This window comes from Tachyglossus aculeatus, chromosome X1, assembly GCF_015852505.1.
Source record: "Tachyglossus aculeatus isolate mTacAcu1 chromosome X1, mTacAcu1.pri, whole genome shotgun sequence".
Lineage (NCBI taxonomy): Eukaryota > Metazoa > Chordata > Mammalia > Monotremata > Tachyglossidae > Tachyglossus > Tachyglossus aculeatus.
This window is the reverse complement of record NC_052101.1, coordinates 134273548-134290548: the sequence shown is the minus strand read 5'-3', so window position 1 is coordinate 134290548 and position 17001 is coordinate 134273548. Positions and strand designations below refer to the sequence as shown.

At 43.9% G+C, this 17001-nt stretch overlaps 1 protein-coding gene across 1 annotated transcript in view; it reads right to left on the bottom strand.

Moving 5' to 3' along the window:
• Positions 1–2132: 2132 nt before the first annotated feature.
• Positions 2133–17001, bottom strand: part of LOC119919705 (telomere repeats-binding bouquet formation protein 1-like) — a 28591-nt gene continuing 13722 nt past the window's right edge. Inside the window, exons 8-15 of the mRNA XM_038740323.1 lie at positions 16840–16962; positions 14364–14516; positions 12494–12625; positions 7973–8098; positions 5818–5945; positions 4589–4791; positions 3620–3684; positions 2133–2260 (exon numbers count right to left, since the gene is read on the bottom strand). Coding sequence (XP_038596251.1) covers positions 2241–2260; positions 3620–3684; positions 4589–4791; positions 5818–5945; positions 7973–8098; positions 12494–12625; positions 14364–14516; positions 16840–16962 — 950 coding nt within the window. The 3' untranslated portion in view covers positions 2133–2240. The remainder of the gene's footprint in view (positions 2261–3619; positions 3685–4588; positions 4792–5817; positions 5946–7972; positions 8099–12493; positions 12626–14363; positions 14517–16839; positions 16963–17001) is intronic.

The following is a 17001-nucleotide window of genomic DNA, read 5'->3' as shown; positions in this document are numbered from 1 at the left end:
GATCTGGAATTGGGTTGTCATCAAAAACATTCTAAATGAATAGTGCTTGAGAGAGGGGGAATGATAGCATAGCTATTCCCTGATGTGGAAACTGACCCAAGACCAGACAACTCCATTTTAGCTTTCTGGAATCCATTTGGTGTGCTGTAACAACCTTAACCTTGCATAGGTGCCCTCCTCTGCCCTCCGCCCCCCGCCTTGCCTAATTTTCCCAACCATGAGAAACGGGGAAAGAAAGACAGAATCATGCAGTATCCAACTAGAGCAGCAGAAAACCAAAAGTGGAGAATCATCCATTGGTCCTTATCAGAAACGGGGAGGGGAGACACAAGTATTAGAACAATGTCAGTGATGAGGACTCGCAACTGATTTGCTCTCCTGTGACTCCTACCAAGTGTCTCACCCCAAACTATAATGGACTGTGCTTTCCACCTGTACGGCGGTGAGGTTGAGCTCGCTTTTAGAGCAACAGGTTCTATCTTCATTCATACAAATCTGTATTACCACTGCAATAATAAAACCCTTGTGCTGTGTTGCTGTGACTTCTTTTACAGAACCCAACTACGCAATGGACAACAAATGCCAGAACAATGGAGAGTGCTGGCCCAAGTTGAAAGAAGAACTTGTCTCGTGGTACCATCTGTCTTACATCATATCCATCTTTCTAAGGAACCTAATCGTCAGATGCTTGATGTTCAACTGACTATGGAGTTCTTGTTTCATTGGAATGGCTTCAGGCTTCACACAAGCTTCATTAGAGGGAGGTGGAGGCTGCCATTTTGCTTGTTTTAGCCAGAAGTTCAGAATCGGGAAACAACATTTGTAACCAAAGGACTGAAGATGTGTCCTCTTACATTCCTCAGGGAAGTATGACACACAGGAATATGTGTGCCATTCTTTGGAGAAGCAGCTGGGTTTCCCACACCGTCTTTCTGACACTGCCATGCTTAGGTGAAATTCATTCATTCATTCAATCGTATTTACTGAGCGCTTACTGTGTGCAGAGCACTGTATCATCAACATCATCATCAATCGTATTTATTGAGTGCTTACTGTGTGCAGAGCACTGTACTAAGCGCTTGGGAAGTACAAGCACTATACTAAGTACTGTAGTACTGTACTAAGCACTTTGGAGACCGTGGTATTTTTGGATCAGGTAAAGCTTTCAATTCTAGCTTTAAGAATTCTGAGCCTATGTGTATTAAAGGTTTTTCTTGTCAAATCAGGAAATAGAAGTAATACCATGTGTATGTATTTCAGTGATGAATACAGGACATCAGAAAGGATGGGAAGCTGTAGGATAAAAGGATTGAGAACATAAAAATTTAAGTGAACCAGTGATGTATAATGTTGTGGGGCCAAGTCGAGCAGGTACACTTCTTGCAAGTCAGATATGACTAAAGAGCAAAGAAATAATAGAACCACCCCAAAAGATTTACAGGAATAAAAAAACTTTTTATTTAATAATGGCATCTCGTTTAAGTTACCAAAAAAATTTCACTTATCGATCGATGTATCAGGCCCAAGATGACACAACTGCATGGCTAAGGTGTCCCCTAGTACATAACTCACTCCTTGGTAGTAAGTTAGGCTTTTACTGACTTAGGAAAAAGGATATTTTTAACATTCCACAAATTATTTCATTCACTAAGAACATCTTTTAACAATGAAATGTAATTAAAACATCAAAAATCCTACTGAAGCATTTTGTGACCTCCACCCTTCTTAATCATTTATCTTAGGAAAAACAAAAGGCAAATTCTAAAAAAAAAGTTAAAAGCAGTGAATACTTGTGTGTTTCTTCCTTTTCGGCCTGCTTCTTGAACAAGCGAAACAGAGGTCTCCAGAACTCATGCTACCACAAACTCCTTTAGGAAACCATATCACTGCCCCCATTTGAATATCATGCAGTGAAATGAAGCGGGATTGGCAGGGCACAAATCACTTAAAACAAAGAATGGCTACCTTTTAAAAAAATCTCACCACACACACAAAAAAAACCCACCGCTCTTTCGGGAATAATATATACTTAATTACTTATTACTTATACTTAATGAAATACTTATACTTATACTTAATTAAGTATATTATATATACTTAATTTCTCTAACTTGCAGTATTCCCAGGCCAGATGTACTTTAGTCTTCCTTCCTGGGTAAGACCATGAAGTTCAATTCCAATGGTTTCCTGGTTTCTTTACTGGAGTCAAAATGGAGGCTACTTTTTCTTCTGCACCTTCTTTAGGGATTCTTGGGTTGTTCTGTAATCATTACATAAAAATGTAAAATGAAGGGCTTTCTCAGCCTGCATATCTGCAGTACTTCCTGAGCCATCTATCCATTCATCCACCTGCCTCCACCCCTCACTTGGATGGTTGTCAGAGCTGACAGACGTGCCTCTACAGAGCAAGTATGAAGAGGGACAATGCCTTCCCCACAGAGCACAGTGCAGGCAACACCAGGGAGCACCATCCACCAAAGGGGATGATAAATAGGGACCGCCAGCTATTCTGCAACTAGCATAGCTGCCCCCACTCCTTTCCCTTCAACAGCTTAGTGACACGTGCAAGAAAACTTTGTGAGGGGACTGTGTCTAGTTCCCATCTGTGTATTCCTCTCAGGACTTAGTTCGGTGTTCTGAACCTGGTAAGCACTTAATAAATACCACTCCCCCGCCCCCCACAACAAACTGTTGCACAGATCATCTTCCCGAAGCATCACTGCCTGGTCCACATCTCTCCTGTCCTTCAAACCCTCCACTGGCTCCCTGAGTCACTTCATATCAAAGAAGACCATCCATACAACCGGCTTCCAGGCTCTCCCCCATCTGGACCCGCCTGACCTAACTGCTCTCTCGACCTGCTATCCCCCAAATGGCACTCTTAATTCCCCCATAGCCAACCTGCTCACTGGACCTTGCTCTTGAGTCTCCCGCCTCTGTTCCCTCACTCACCCAGTTTCTCTGGCTTGGAGCTCCTTCCTTCCCCACATCAACAGACCACAGCTCTCCTCACTTTCAAATCCCTCCTTAAATCCTTCTTCCTCCAAACAGTTTTCCCTGATTCAAATCCCAGCACCTTGAGTCACACCATCCCTTTGGCCAACTCTAGCATTCAGGTACATAGCCCTAATTCATTTTAAAGACTGTCTCTGCCTCTAGACTGTAAGCTCCTTGTGGGCAGTGAAGGTGTCTACCGACTCCATTATAGTTTACATTTCCAAGTGCTTAGTTTAGTGCTCTCCGCACATGGCAGCACTCAATAAATACCATTGATTGACTCATCGAGTAACTCTGAACATAATGACATCAGATTGGGACAAAAATGATTTCCCCTTCAAAGTTCATCAACGTTCCCATGAATAGAACTTTCTTGCCATTGTGGTAAGCCTTGTAACCCTGAAAAAATGTTCCTGACTCTGAACTCGCAACTACCAATCCAGTATCCCTGTTGCTAAAAGGCTATAGTTCAGAAGATGAAAGGTTCTGGGCAATGGAGCCACCCGCAGTGGGAGATAAGAGCTCAAACGGTCATTTGAGGCAGTGAAGAGTGGACCCATTTTCTCCCCTCAAATTTCCAGCTAGGTTTAACATAGAGCAGAGAACACTTTTGCTACTGTACCTTCTTTGGATGGCTGCTGCACTCTATTTTCACCTTCTGGAGCTGGATGGTCAAACACATGTTTCCTAAAAGAAAAGGGACAGTAGGTTAAAATAATATAATGGATGGTTCTAGTTAATATCCTGATTAATGCTTGAGATGAACGAATTGTGAGTAGGCCCATCAAATTTACAGTAAATACAAAACTGAGTAAGGTGACTGACATTTTGGAAGGCCAGGTGACCCTGGACAAATGATCCTGTAAAAAGACAATGGAAGTCAGAAAGGACAATGTGAGATGGTAGACTTCAGGAGAAATAGGGCAATCCAATGGGGAAAGCCTGTCCAGGCACAAAACATCTGAAAAAGACTGGGCAGGGGTGAAGAGGAGGGGGTGTGTGTCATAACCAACCATAATCGAACAATCAATCAATGGCATTCACTGAGCTAAGCACTGTCCTAAGCACTCAGGAACGAACAACGTTAACAAGATACACACTGCCTGCCAGATGGTGTAGAGCCATGAAGCCAACAGTGAGTTCTCATCTCATGCGGAGAGACACAGGAAGCCAGTAGAGGATTTGGGGAAAGGGCAGGCCCAGGTGATTGCTCAAGGTTCCTTCCTCAATTTCTGTGATTCTACAGGGTCCAGACTCAACTCAATCACGTCAGAACTGTAGGGGTTTTGATGGGCAGGAAGAAGGGGCCAGGTAGATTCCCTATGTGGGGTACAGTGCTCTGCACACAGTAAGCGCTCAATAAATACGATTGATGATGATCTCACATTGCTAAAACTCGCTGAATTATCATTTAATTTTGATTTCTTATTCACAAGGTATGGCTAGTCTGAATTTCATTCATTCATTCAATGGCATTTATTGAGCGCCTACTGTGTGCAGAGCACTGTACTAAACACTTGGAAAGTACAATTCGGCCACAGACAGAGACAAATGAAACATAACCACTGCATTACTCTTGGTTATGGTATACCTTCCAATTTGTTGACGCCTGCTGTAAAAAGCACTTGTGGCATCTCCTCCTGGACTCTCTAATTGACTCTTGTGCTCATCGTTTGCAGGTGGGTGGTAAAACTGAGCACCTAACTCAGGACGTTGCTTTAGAAGGGCCTTTTCTTGGTCGCTGTCCTTCAGCACAGAATCTTCAACACCGCCAACTGTTTCAGGGCTTTGTTCCTGCAGTACGAGACGCCACAGAAACAATTCCAAATAGACAGGTATGCCTGTCAAATCAAAAGCAGGGCCAGGCCATGACAACGGCAGAGGCCCAGAGAAGGACTTCCTTCAGATGTAAGGACGTCACTTGGGTGTCGGTAGATGCGATCCCTGCCCACAAGGAGCTTATAATCTATGCTTGCAAACTCCTGATCAGGATCTCAGGATCAGTAAGAACAACTACAGGGATGTCCTTCAAACTACTGTAAATCAAGCAATCAGTTAGCCAACCAAGGGTATTTACTGAGCACTTACTGGGTGCAGATTCACTCTTGAAGTATCTCCCAGCTACTGCTGACTCCAAGTTAAAGGAGCCCTAATTATCACCCTCCATCCTAGGACTAAATCCTTCACACTGGAGTACTTGGCCCTATACTTCAGCATGTGTTATCGTGGCAGAGGGTTTCTTAAGGAACCAATCAATAGCAGTATCATTCTTCCATCTTGACCCTCATTCCTCTCAAGGGCTCCCCAGTAGGGGCAGAGCCCATGGCCCCCCAAGTGTTTTGTGCTCCCCGTGACTCCCCCCCTCTTCTGATGGGTCTCGGGCCCATCACCCTAAGTGGGTCCACCCTTCCTGGCCAGGGGATCCCAAAGGCTACCCACATGAGGAGCAGTGGAGGAGAGAAGGGGCACCGGGGACTCGGGTGTGTGACTTCGTCTGCCTCTCCTGCACAACAGCGGCTGTCCAGAACTCCATTCCCCAGGAGGGGTGGGGTCCCCAGGAGGGGTGGGGTCCCCAGGAGGAAGGAGGGACGTAGAGAAATTGCCCCCACTGACTCTTCCCTAGGAAAGACCTGGACTCCCTTCCCTGAAAGTTTCCCTTCATCTCATATCTCTATGCGGAGAATGAAAGAATGAATTCAGGCACACTGGCAATTAAGCTTTCTGCCCCCGTCCAAATTATGATTCACACACACAGAATTATCAGATCTTCCCTAAAATCTTTGGAAGGGGATTTATAATCTTTGAAAGAAATAAGCAAACCTCCTCTTCTTCATTTTCCCACTGTTCCTTAGTCAGGGTTTCTTTGGTTTTCTTCAAGTGGGCAAGACATTTCCTTGTTTTTTTTTTCTTTGAAATATACCCGTGAAATTTAGCAAGTAACTGCTCAACTAAGTAACATTAGGGGAAAAAAAAGAGTTGGGAGATTATTACAAATGTTTCAATGCTAATGCTTTATGGTCATAAAAGTAATTCACAAAACCTGACCACCCACCACTTTAAATGTCACCAAACTTCAATTCACAAAATAGTACATTACACACTAAGCCCTATAACATATTCCTTGTCACGGAACCCCAGTTTCCCTCCTGAAATAACATTGGGTGTAGAAGACACAATCTCCTTAAAGGAAACAGGGAAGGTAAGAAGGGTAATCCTGAGTCACTTCATCATTTGCAGAAGGCGGCTTGGGATCCAAGTCACAAACCTGTCAGAAATTTACTATCAAATCGTTTAGTTCCCATGTTCTCTTCAACAGAAAATGCTAACAGAACAGGGATGAGAACTTTTTTTCCCTCATTTTCTGACCTCACTGGGAGTCCCAATTCTAGATGCCAATGCCCATTCTTTGAAATAAGCCAACGATTATGGCCACTAACCTTTGTTTTTCCAAAAGTCAATATAAGTCACTCCAAATGGCTAAGTCCCGCCATACTTCTTCCAAAACACTGCCTAGATTTACCCCTTCCTCTCTAGACACCACTCTCCTTCAAGATCTGTCCTGATCCTCTCTGCCTTGGGCATCCTTCCCCTTTAGTTTATTCTACCTGCTGCTATCTGTTTCATCTTCCTGAAAGATAGCTAAGCACACCTATCTCCACTCCTCAAAATAATAATAATAATAATAATAATAATAATAATAATAATAATGGCATTTATTAAGCACTTACTATGTGAAAAACACTGTTCTAAGCGCTGGGGAGGTTACAATGTGATCAGGTTGTCCCACAGGGGGCTCACAGTCTTCATCCCCATTTTACAGATGAGGGAACCGAGGCACAGAACAGTTAAGTGACTTGCCCAAAGTCACACAGATGACAATTGGTGGAGCCGGGATTTGAACCCATGACCTCTGACTCCAAAGCCCGTGCTCTTTGACTCCAAAGCCCGTGCTCTTCCAATACCCATCCACCTCCCTTCCCTCAAGCCATCAATGGCTTCTTGCCATTGCCAACTTTCTCCATCTTACAAATCAGTCCCCTCCATCCACCACTGCCCAGCCCACAAGCTTATTGTCCCTTGCCCTCAGCTCACCCAATACCATCCCCTCAGCTCATGCTCTTACCCCGACCTCCAGTTCCCTCCCCAGCCAAATCCATATCTCCAGCCCTGCCCATCTTCAAAGCCCACTTAAAACCCTGCCTCCTCCATCATGCCTTCCCTGATCAATTCCCTGCACTTCAAGTTAGAGCGACCCAACGGCCACGGCTAAGACATTAGGTGTTTATACCCATCCATAGCATGTGTATAGAGATGGACTGCCGAGGAACTATCTGATTGTTCATTCCGATTTTCACTTTACTCCCCTCTCCGATCCTCACCCTGCCAACTGCTTCCACTATTGCTACAGATTTTGTAGGTCTGACTCCCCCAAGAGAATGTCAGCTCCTTGAGAGTAGGGAACGTCTAGTTTGCTCTGCTGTACTCTCCCAAGCTGACTTTGGATGCAGGTGGGAGCAGGGAGAAGGGGCGACTGCTGGAGTTTGCAGTGGGACCCAGAGAAGGCTTCTCTCAGAAGAGAGGAGACTTGAGCTGGGTTGGGGGACCCTGTGGGTACCAAGGACAGCTAGGGGAGGTGCGGGGATGTGAACCAGGAGGCGAGTCATGAGTTTATCATTGGCCTGAGAGGGGCGATTCCGAGTTGGAGAGCTGAAAAATGCCACAGTGTCCGACTGTCTGCTACCTTGGGAGAAAACTCCTTCTAACTCTATGTCGACAAGTCCAGAGGGTACCTGGGGCTGGTTACAAGAGGGATCAGCTGGTATTTCCCTTACCCAACTTTCGAGAATATTTGCTTTCTCTTATGAATACATAGCTTAAAGCACACCACACAAGGCATTAACCATTAAAAAGAACCACAGCCTTTTGAAACGGAAATTATGTGGGATCATTTTTCCAACAATAACAGTGAACTTACCCCAAATCTTACGTTTGACCTGGATAAAAGGAACAATGACGCTTACAATTCCATGATGAGACACAGAAAATGAATCTTCTATAAGTTTGAGGCCATTGTTTTGGAGCAGGTGTCCCAGATTTTCATCTGCACAATATGATGAAGTTAATTAGAGTCTTCTCTATTTCCATCAACCACTAAAACTTTTCTTGCAGGACATCTGCATCCAGCTCAAAAAAGTTTTGATAATAATGATAATAATAACAAGAATATAACTAATACTACTACTAATAATAATAATACTATTTGTTAAGTGCTTATTATGGGCCAAATGCTATATGAAGCACTTGGATTGATATGACATAATCAGGTCAGATGGAGTCCCTGCCTGACATGGGGCTCACAGTATAAGGGGGAAGGAGACCAGGTACTGAATCACCATTTTAAAAATGAGAAAAATGAGTCACAGTGGGGTGAAGTGATGGGACCATGATCACACAGCAAGCAAGAGGCAGAGCCAGGATTAAAACCCAAGTCCCCTGACTCCCAGTCCTGTGCTTTTTCCACCAGGCTTTACTGTTTTCCTTTCAGAAGAAACCTCCCAAAATAATTCTAATCACTGATTCTACTCAGAAAGAGATGCTATAGAGGATCTTCAGGGGCTGGGCTGTGGCGGGGGGATGCAGGAGGGTTGGCAGAAAGGAAATGGAAACAGTTGGCTTAAATGCATTCTCCATTCAGGAAATACTCTTTCCTCCCAAGCCTTGAAAGCTTTTTAAATGATTATCTGCAATTCCAGCTACTATCAGAATGTTCTCTTTCCTGATTTGAAAATGAATTTGTAGTGAATTCTTCCAGATTCTTCTCAAGCTGATCTTCTTTTCTGTGGCTAATTTGGGAATTTTGCTTCTCTTCCTGTCTCTTGCTGTAAATTTCCCCTTTCGTTAGCATCTTCCATCATTACCAGCAGCGACATTTAATGGGAGCCTACCATGTGCACAGCATACTAGGAAATGCTTGGGAGAGTACAACAGAGGTAGTAGACACAACTAGCGGGGAATAAAAACAAGAGGAAGAAGGAAAGTGGACATGTGAGTGAGTGCTTAAGTAGGAGGGGATGTACAAAAGTGCATCGGGTGGTTTTGAGTAGATAAATGCCTGGTTGCTGCAAAAGTGCTGAGGTGGTGGTGGTTGGGATCAAACCAGGAGAGATGAGTAAACACTCAGGGAAAGCCTCCTGGAGATGTGTTTTCAGTACTTCCCCAACTATAACTGGAGAAATGTCTACTTCGGTGCTGATGTATCAATCCTGTTCTGTTCATACCTAGAGATACATTTTTAGATATATGGGATGCTAAGATCGGCCAGTGTTTATTCAGGCTGACTAGATGGTGACGGGATTGGTTCCAAATGCACAGGTGATGAAGAAGGGAGGTGGAGGAAGGGGAATGAGGGCTTAGTCAGGGAGAATCTCTTGAAGGAGATGGGGTTTTTGGAGGGTTTTGAAGGTGGAGGGACTTGTGGCCTGTCATATATGAAGGGGGAGGGAGTTCCAGGCCATAGGGAGAATGTGGGCAAGGGGTTGGCGAGATAGACTAGATGGATGTACATTGAGTAGGATGGTGATAGAAGCACAGAGCATGAAGGCTGGTTTGTAGTAGGAGATCAGTAACGTAAGGCACGAGGGGGAGAAGTCGATGGAGGGCCTGCGAGCCTGGTGGCATTCTCAACTTTCTGCTACCTTTCAACTCTCACATTCAAGCTACTGACTGACCCAGACGGTTTCCACTTGCGATTCCAAGATCTTCCCCTTCCTCTCCCCTACCTCTGTAGCACTGACATACACAACTTTATTGTCTATTGCTTCCCCTCCCTGGAATTGATTTTAATGTCTGCCTAGATTGCAAACTCCTTCAAGGCTGGGATCGTGGCTACTGATTCTACAGCACTCTCCCACGTGTCTAGTCCAGCACTCTGCACACTCAATAGGTGCTCAATAAAACCTTGGTGACTGACCGATCGATAGGATTGGAATGCTATTTGGTAATGCCAAATACAGATGCTAGAGAGGTGATAGCTAGCCCACCTTCTAGACTGTGAACCCTCTGTTGGGTAGGGACCGTCTCTAAATGTTGCCAACTTGTACTTCCCAAGCGCTTAGTACAGTGCTCTGCACACAGTAAGCACTCAATAAATACGACTGACTGAATGAATGAATCAAATGTCAATGCTCAGTAGGGGGAGAGGATGATTTTCATTTGGAAACTGAAAATGTATAAAAGTCCTTTCACTAATGTGTCTGGGGGTCAGAAGGTCACGGGTTCCAATCCCAGCTCTGCCACATATCTACTGGGTGACCTTGACCAAGTCAATTCGCTTCTTTGGGCCTCAGTTACCTCAGCTGTAAAATGGGGATTACAATTGTGAGGTCTATGTGGGACAGGGACTGAACCTGACTAACCTGAATCTACCCCAGCACTCAGAACAGAGATTGGCACATAGTAATCACTTAACAAGTACCATAATTCTTATTATTATCTAGATCAAATATGCTGTATTCATCTAGGCAGGAGAACACGCATATGATGATACAGGGAAAAGGTTTCCATATGGTAGAATGATTTGCTGATAAAATAGAGTTCATTGGATGAAAAATATTTCCAGCTGCTGTTGCAGACCCAGACCTGAGGTGCAGACAGAGAAGCAGCGTGGCTCAGTGGAAAGAGCACGGGCTTTGGAGTCAGAGGTCATGGGTTCAAATCCCGGCTCCACCAATTGTCAGCTGTGTGACTTTGGGCAAGTCAATTAACTTCTTTGGGCCTCGGTTACCTTATCTGTAAAATGGGGATTAAGACTGTGAACCCCCCGTGGGACAACCTGATCACTTTGTAACCTCCCCAGCACTTAGAACAGTGCTTTGCACATAGTAAGTGCTTAATAAATGCCATTATTATTATTATTCAAAGTCCTGTCTTGGGCTCAACTACAGAAGCCAAAACCCACCTGCCTCCCTTCAGTTTCCACGGGTGCATAGTGGGAATGACTCGGGTCATTTTAATGGTGTTATCGATTGACATACTGATTGATAAAAGAGTTGCATCTAAAGAAGGCCCATGGCCTACCAGAAAGATTGGAGGCCTGAGAGTTCCAGGACCTGGGTTCTAATCCCAGCTCCGCCGCTTGCCTGCTGGGGCATCTGGGGCAAGTCACTTCACTTCTCTGGGCCTCAGATCCCCCATCAGTAAACAGGGGATTTGATACCCATTCATTCATTCAATTGTATTTATTGAGTGCTTACTGAATGCAGAACACTTTACTAAGCACTTGGAAAGTACAATTCAGCAACAAATAGAGACAATCCCCACCCAACAGTGGGCTCACAGTCTAGGAGAACAATGGTATTTGTTAAGTGCTTACTATGTGCCAAGCACTGTTCTAAGCACTGGGGTAGATACAAGGTAATCAGGTTGTCCCACGTGGGGCTCACAGTCTTAATTCTCATTTTCCAGATGAGGTAACCAAGTCACAGAGAAGTTAAGTTACTTGCCCAAAGTCACACAGCTGACAAGTAGTGGAGCCGGGATTAAAACCCACGACCTCTGACTCCCAAGTCTGTGCTCTTTCCACTAAGCCATGCTGCTTCTGTACTACAAGCCCTATGTTGAATAGAGACTGTGACCCAATTCTCCTATATCTACCACAGTGTGTACTACAGTGCTTGGTACAAAGTAAATGCTTCATAGACACCTAAATTATTATCAAAATTAGTATCATCACCTAGCAAGTGAGGAAAAATACTGCTGAACTGGTTTTATTGCTGGAATCTTGCCTCCTCGATCTTTCCGAATTGTTGGACTGCTTGTCTACAAGTAAATGTTACTCTTTAAATGTCTTCAGTGTGATGGCAGATCAAGCACCACAGAATTATGAACCAATAGGCAATCGGTGACTCAAACAGCATCTAATCAGACTTTAGGAAAATTCAACTGGCATTCCAGAAGTTGCCAAATGACAACTTGATATTGTGGCTGTTTCCTTTTGACCAAATCATTTGTAAACATAATTTCAAAAGGAACTCCCTCCCCCTCGTACACAACCGACTACTCTCTCCCTCCTTCAAGCCTTATCAAAATCACATTTCCTCCAAGTATTGACATACGGCTAGCTGGTCTAGTAATCATACAACAGATTCCCCTGAAAATGATGAAATACATTTTCTGACCATTGAATTTAGAATTATTTTTATGGTCTTTATTTCTCTAGAAAGTTCTAAATCTTGACATCGTGAGAAGATCACTGGTCCTGATCCTAGGAAGTATAGTCATTTCCTTCCTAAACAGGAATTGTGACATCTGTATCAGGATTACACTAGCGAAACAAGATTACCATCCTCCCCACAGGTGAACTTCATTGGCAGAGGTGTCCATTTCGGGCAAGAAGGAGCTGTCTATATATACACACACACAATGTATATAAATAAAAAGTGGAAAATGTATTTGATTTACTGTAGAGTCAAGCCCACTAAATGATAAACCTACTTACCACATGTCTGCATGCAACGCCCAAGGGTAATCAGTAGAATCGTTTTCTCTTGATAACTTAAACTCTTCAGAACCAGCAAAGTCAAAATTTGGGGCACAACTTGATAATGCGCCAGAATTCTACTACCAGGAGCTAGTAATATAAAATATTTTTAAACAAGAATATAATTGAAATAAACATTTTTAATCATCAGGGTGAAAAACAAAATCAAATGAAAAACAAAACAAAATAGAGATCTTTCAGATCCTCTTCTGCCTCCCCATGATCATTCGGACCACTGTCCCCCATGTTATTACCTAAACTCTTCCAAAACTGGGACCATTCGATGACAGCAATCATCGGCAAGGAATGGATTCCTTAGGCATATGGGTGCTGCCGTATGACTGCTTGTCTCAGGGGCTACTCCACTCACCCACGGTTTAGCCATGCCATCATTACGACACGCGGATTCCTATCGAGCTGAGGACGATGTGATACTTTCACATGGCGTAAAACAATGCTATTACACAGGGCTCCTACACCTAACTGTCCTATCACGCTCGATGACACCACCGGGCCCCCTTGTCCTGGAAGGAAGCGATTTCAAGGCACGCCGTAAGCTCCCTCTCTCTTACTCATCCACACTTTCTTCACACTAGACCTCAGCTTGCATTCTTCATTCCTTCCAAGTTCACTTACTGTGTCTCGTTTTGGTCTATGAGCCCTTGCTCATACTGTTGCCCCTGTTTGAACTTCTTCCCCGTCCCAACCCGCCCAAACAGAGCTCTCCCCATCCCCATCTTCAAAGTCTTTCCTGAAATCCCCCCTCCTTCATGAGGACTTTTATGATTAAGCAAGCTTCCCCGGTTGTGTAAATCCAACAGCTGCATTTAGCCCTTAAGCTTATTTGCCTCAGTACTTAGGCACATTCTCGACTAGTAGTAATTTACCCTTATCTATTCATCCTTCAATATCCCTGCTATTTACAACCATAATGCTGTCTCTTCTCCACTATCTGTGAATTCATATTTTTGCCCCTTTTTGTTGTGGCTAGTTGCTTCCCATGGTAGATAGTCCATCTCTACTCAACAAATGCTACTGACTGACAAACAGGAATGTTGTCAAAGTAAACCGGGAACACGGTGTGGTTGGGGCAGTAACTGGAGGAAGGGAGAGGAAGGAGATTATCCGTGATATGACGCCAAGATAGAATCAGTGGGTCATGGTGATGATTTCAGTGTGGGAAAAGAACCAGAATGAGGGAGCTAAGATGACTCCAGTGTTATGAGCGATGGGAGTGGGAGACTAGAAAGGATGGTTAGTGCTTTTGATAGGGATGGGAAAGATGGGAGGAGTTAAGGAGGGAATAAGGTTAGCTTAGAAGAACAGGACACAGAAGCACCAATCCAGGGCAGTGAACAGGGTAACTGCCCCCAGAGTTGGGATTGGATGGAAAAAATTTCCAAGGCTTCTGAGCAAATGGAGAGGGAACGACAGGAAAAGGAGACACAAGGTGACAGCTCCACTCATAGGTAGCTCGCTTCCTGAGACAGGCAGAGTGTGTGTTTGTGAGGCAGGGTGGGCAGGCATCGGCTGGTGACACGACTGGGCAGGGGGCTTGTCTCTTTCCCAATGGGCTCCTAGGTCTTCCAGGGGCATTTTGCATCCCCACTGGAAAATATGGTGGAAGCGGGTGTGGCGGGAGGTGGTGAGAGTACTGAATCTGTAATATCAGAGGGACAGCAGCATTGTGAATAATAAAACATCATAAAGCCATTCATAGCACTTATGTGTAAATCAGCTCTCTATACAATCAAGCACTGAACTGAAGAATAATCATACAAAATGAAATCATTGGAATATTATAAAAGCATGCATTGGAATCACTCACGGTTATGGTGAATGCAGTTACCCATGGCACTTGTCACCTCTACTGCCAATTTAGCACTAGAAATATTCTGACGTGACTCTCTGACCAACTCAATAAAAACATAGGCCAAAGCATCCAATCCACCAATAGATGTGAAGAATTTCTGAATTCCTGCTTTAAGAATAAAGTTACAGGACAGTCAGTACTTTTTATAAAGCAAAGGGCTTACTGCATCCATCTACAAAATGGATCCAACTACATCAACATTTCTAGAACAGAATTTCTGTGTTAACATGATACTTTTCCATGTGCATCTGAAGAAGTTTCCTTCTTGTGCACTAGAAAAACGTGTCTTTCCTGTTAGTACAAATCAATGGCATGATCCAGTTCAGGCTATTGAACAGAGTATCTCCCGGAATCAATTCACTGATATTGGAGTCAGCAGGCTGCCAATTTTCTCTTCCCACTTTCAAAGCCTTACTCAGATCACATCTCATCCAAGAGGCTTTCCCCAACCAAGCATTCATTTCCCCTTCTCCCCTCCCATCTGCACCACCTACGCACTTGGATTTGTACCCCTAAGCATTTGATATTCACCCCACCCTCAGCCCCACAGCACTTATGGACATGGCCATAATTTCTCTGAGTGTCTATCTCCACCTCGGAATGGGAAACTCCCTGTTGTGGGCAGGGACACAGTCCACCAATTCTGTTGTACTGTGTTCTCCCAAGTGCTTAGCACCATATTGAATGAATATTTAGAACACCACAAGCGCTCAAAAAACACCCCTGATTGACTGTTTGATGGAGTTGGTTCCTTTCATTTCACTTAATCTAATCCATGCTTTGGTTACTTTCTGGGATGTATGCCCCTATATAGCAGGCCCTAACCATATACATTCTGAGGCACCACTTCATATAAACCTTTATTCCCTAACCAATTGCTGTCCAATTAGCCTTATGATGATTACTGGACTGTGCTGCTAGACGATGCTTCCCAAACAGAGAAATACACCTGCTTTTTTTTAACAGAGCACAAAGATCACTCCAAACCGGAGTCCTCCGCCTCCTTGCTCTGGGGCCTTCTCAGGGGCAAGCAGATATCCTGCCCCCAGAGATGGACACCCCTCCACAGGTTCACATTTTGGGTGGAGCCTCGAAACTATATTTCCCCCAATCCAATGCTCGTTCCATCAATAGGTTTCCTAGATATTTGGAGAATGCAACCTCCTTGTGAGCAGGGATCATGTCTGCCAACTCTGTTGTACTGAACTTTCCTACGTGCTCAGTACAGTGCTCTGTGCACAGTAAGAGTTCAAAAATACCATTCAGTGATGGATCCAGTTATTTGAGAAACCCCTTCTAATGCAAAATATTTCCAAGGACAGGTAGAAAAGCGAGGAATGTTGTATTGAATTGCAAATGAGAAAATCGTGTGTTAAAGATTTATTCCTCCCTCAGCCCCAGCCCTTATGTACATATCCATAATTCACTTGTTTATATTACTGTGTGTCTCCACATCTAGACTATAAGGTCGTTATGGGCAGGGCACATGTCTACTAATTCTGTTGTACTATACTCTCCCACGCATTTAGTACAGTGCTCTGCACATAATAGGTGCTCAATAAATACCATCGATTGATGGAGAGTAAGTACTCAACAAATTCCACTGATTAATATGCTTTATATCAAGGGACATGGGAAATGGTGTGTTCTATCACTTGATCCACGCTTCTCAGTGGCCCTGAATTTTCCCATCTTTTCCTTAGAATTCCACTGACTGCAACTTGGGAATCAGACATCCTTTCTGAGTGCAAACTCAGTGTTGACAGGGAACGAGTCTACAAACTGTGTTACACTGCACTCCCCCAAGAGCTCAGTCCAGTGCTCTGCACACAGTAAGAGCTCAATAAATACAACTGAGTGATGGATTGATTAAACTTCTTAAATAGGTTCGATATTCTGACCTCACTCTATTTTATGATTTAAGCAGACTTTTCAATGAAATGCATCAAACTTGTCAATCGTATTGATTGAGCCCTTACTGTGCACAGAGCACTGTACTAAGCGCTTGAGAGAGTACAATATAACAGAGGTGGCAGACACATTCCCTGCCCAAAATGATCTTACAGTCTTCGGGGGGAGACAGACATTAATATAACTAAATAAATACTGCATACTTACATAAGTACTGTGTGCCTGAGAAAGGAGTAAATCAAGGGTGCAAATCCAAGTGCAAGGGCTATGCTGAAGGAAGGGAATGGGAGAAGAGGAAACATCTCGTTTTCAAGCTCCCCAAGCAATACTGGCACAGTGGCTTTATTTACATCAGGCCGTCACTCTAACATACTTCATAAAGCACTGATAAGCTGCTACCGCCATCTGGGTCAGGTTTATCGTAGAGAAATTCCAGCATTGGCAGGGACCAAGTATACTGATTATTCCATGACAATGGTTCTCTTAAATGAATCTCAATTATGAAGTGGTAGATACTTACAGTTTCCTTCCACTATGAATCCAATAAGTAGGCAAAGAGGATGTATTATCTCAGGCTTCATACTTGCTTCTAACATGGTCTGTGCACGTGGCAAAATGTCACGGCAAATCATCTGATTTTCCACTGACAAGAAAAGAAACCAAATCCGAAGAAGGTAAAAGT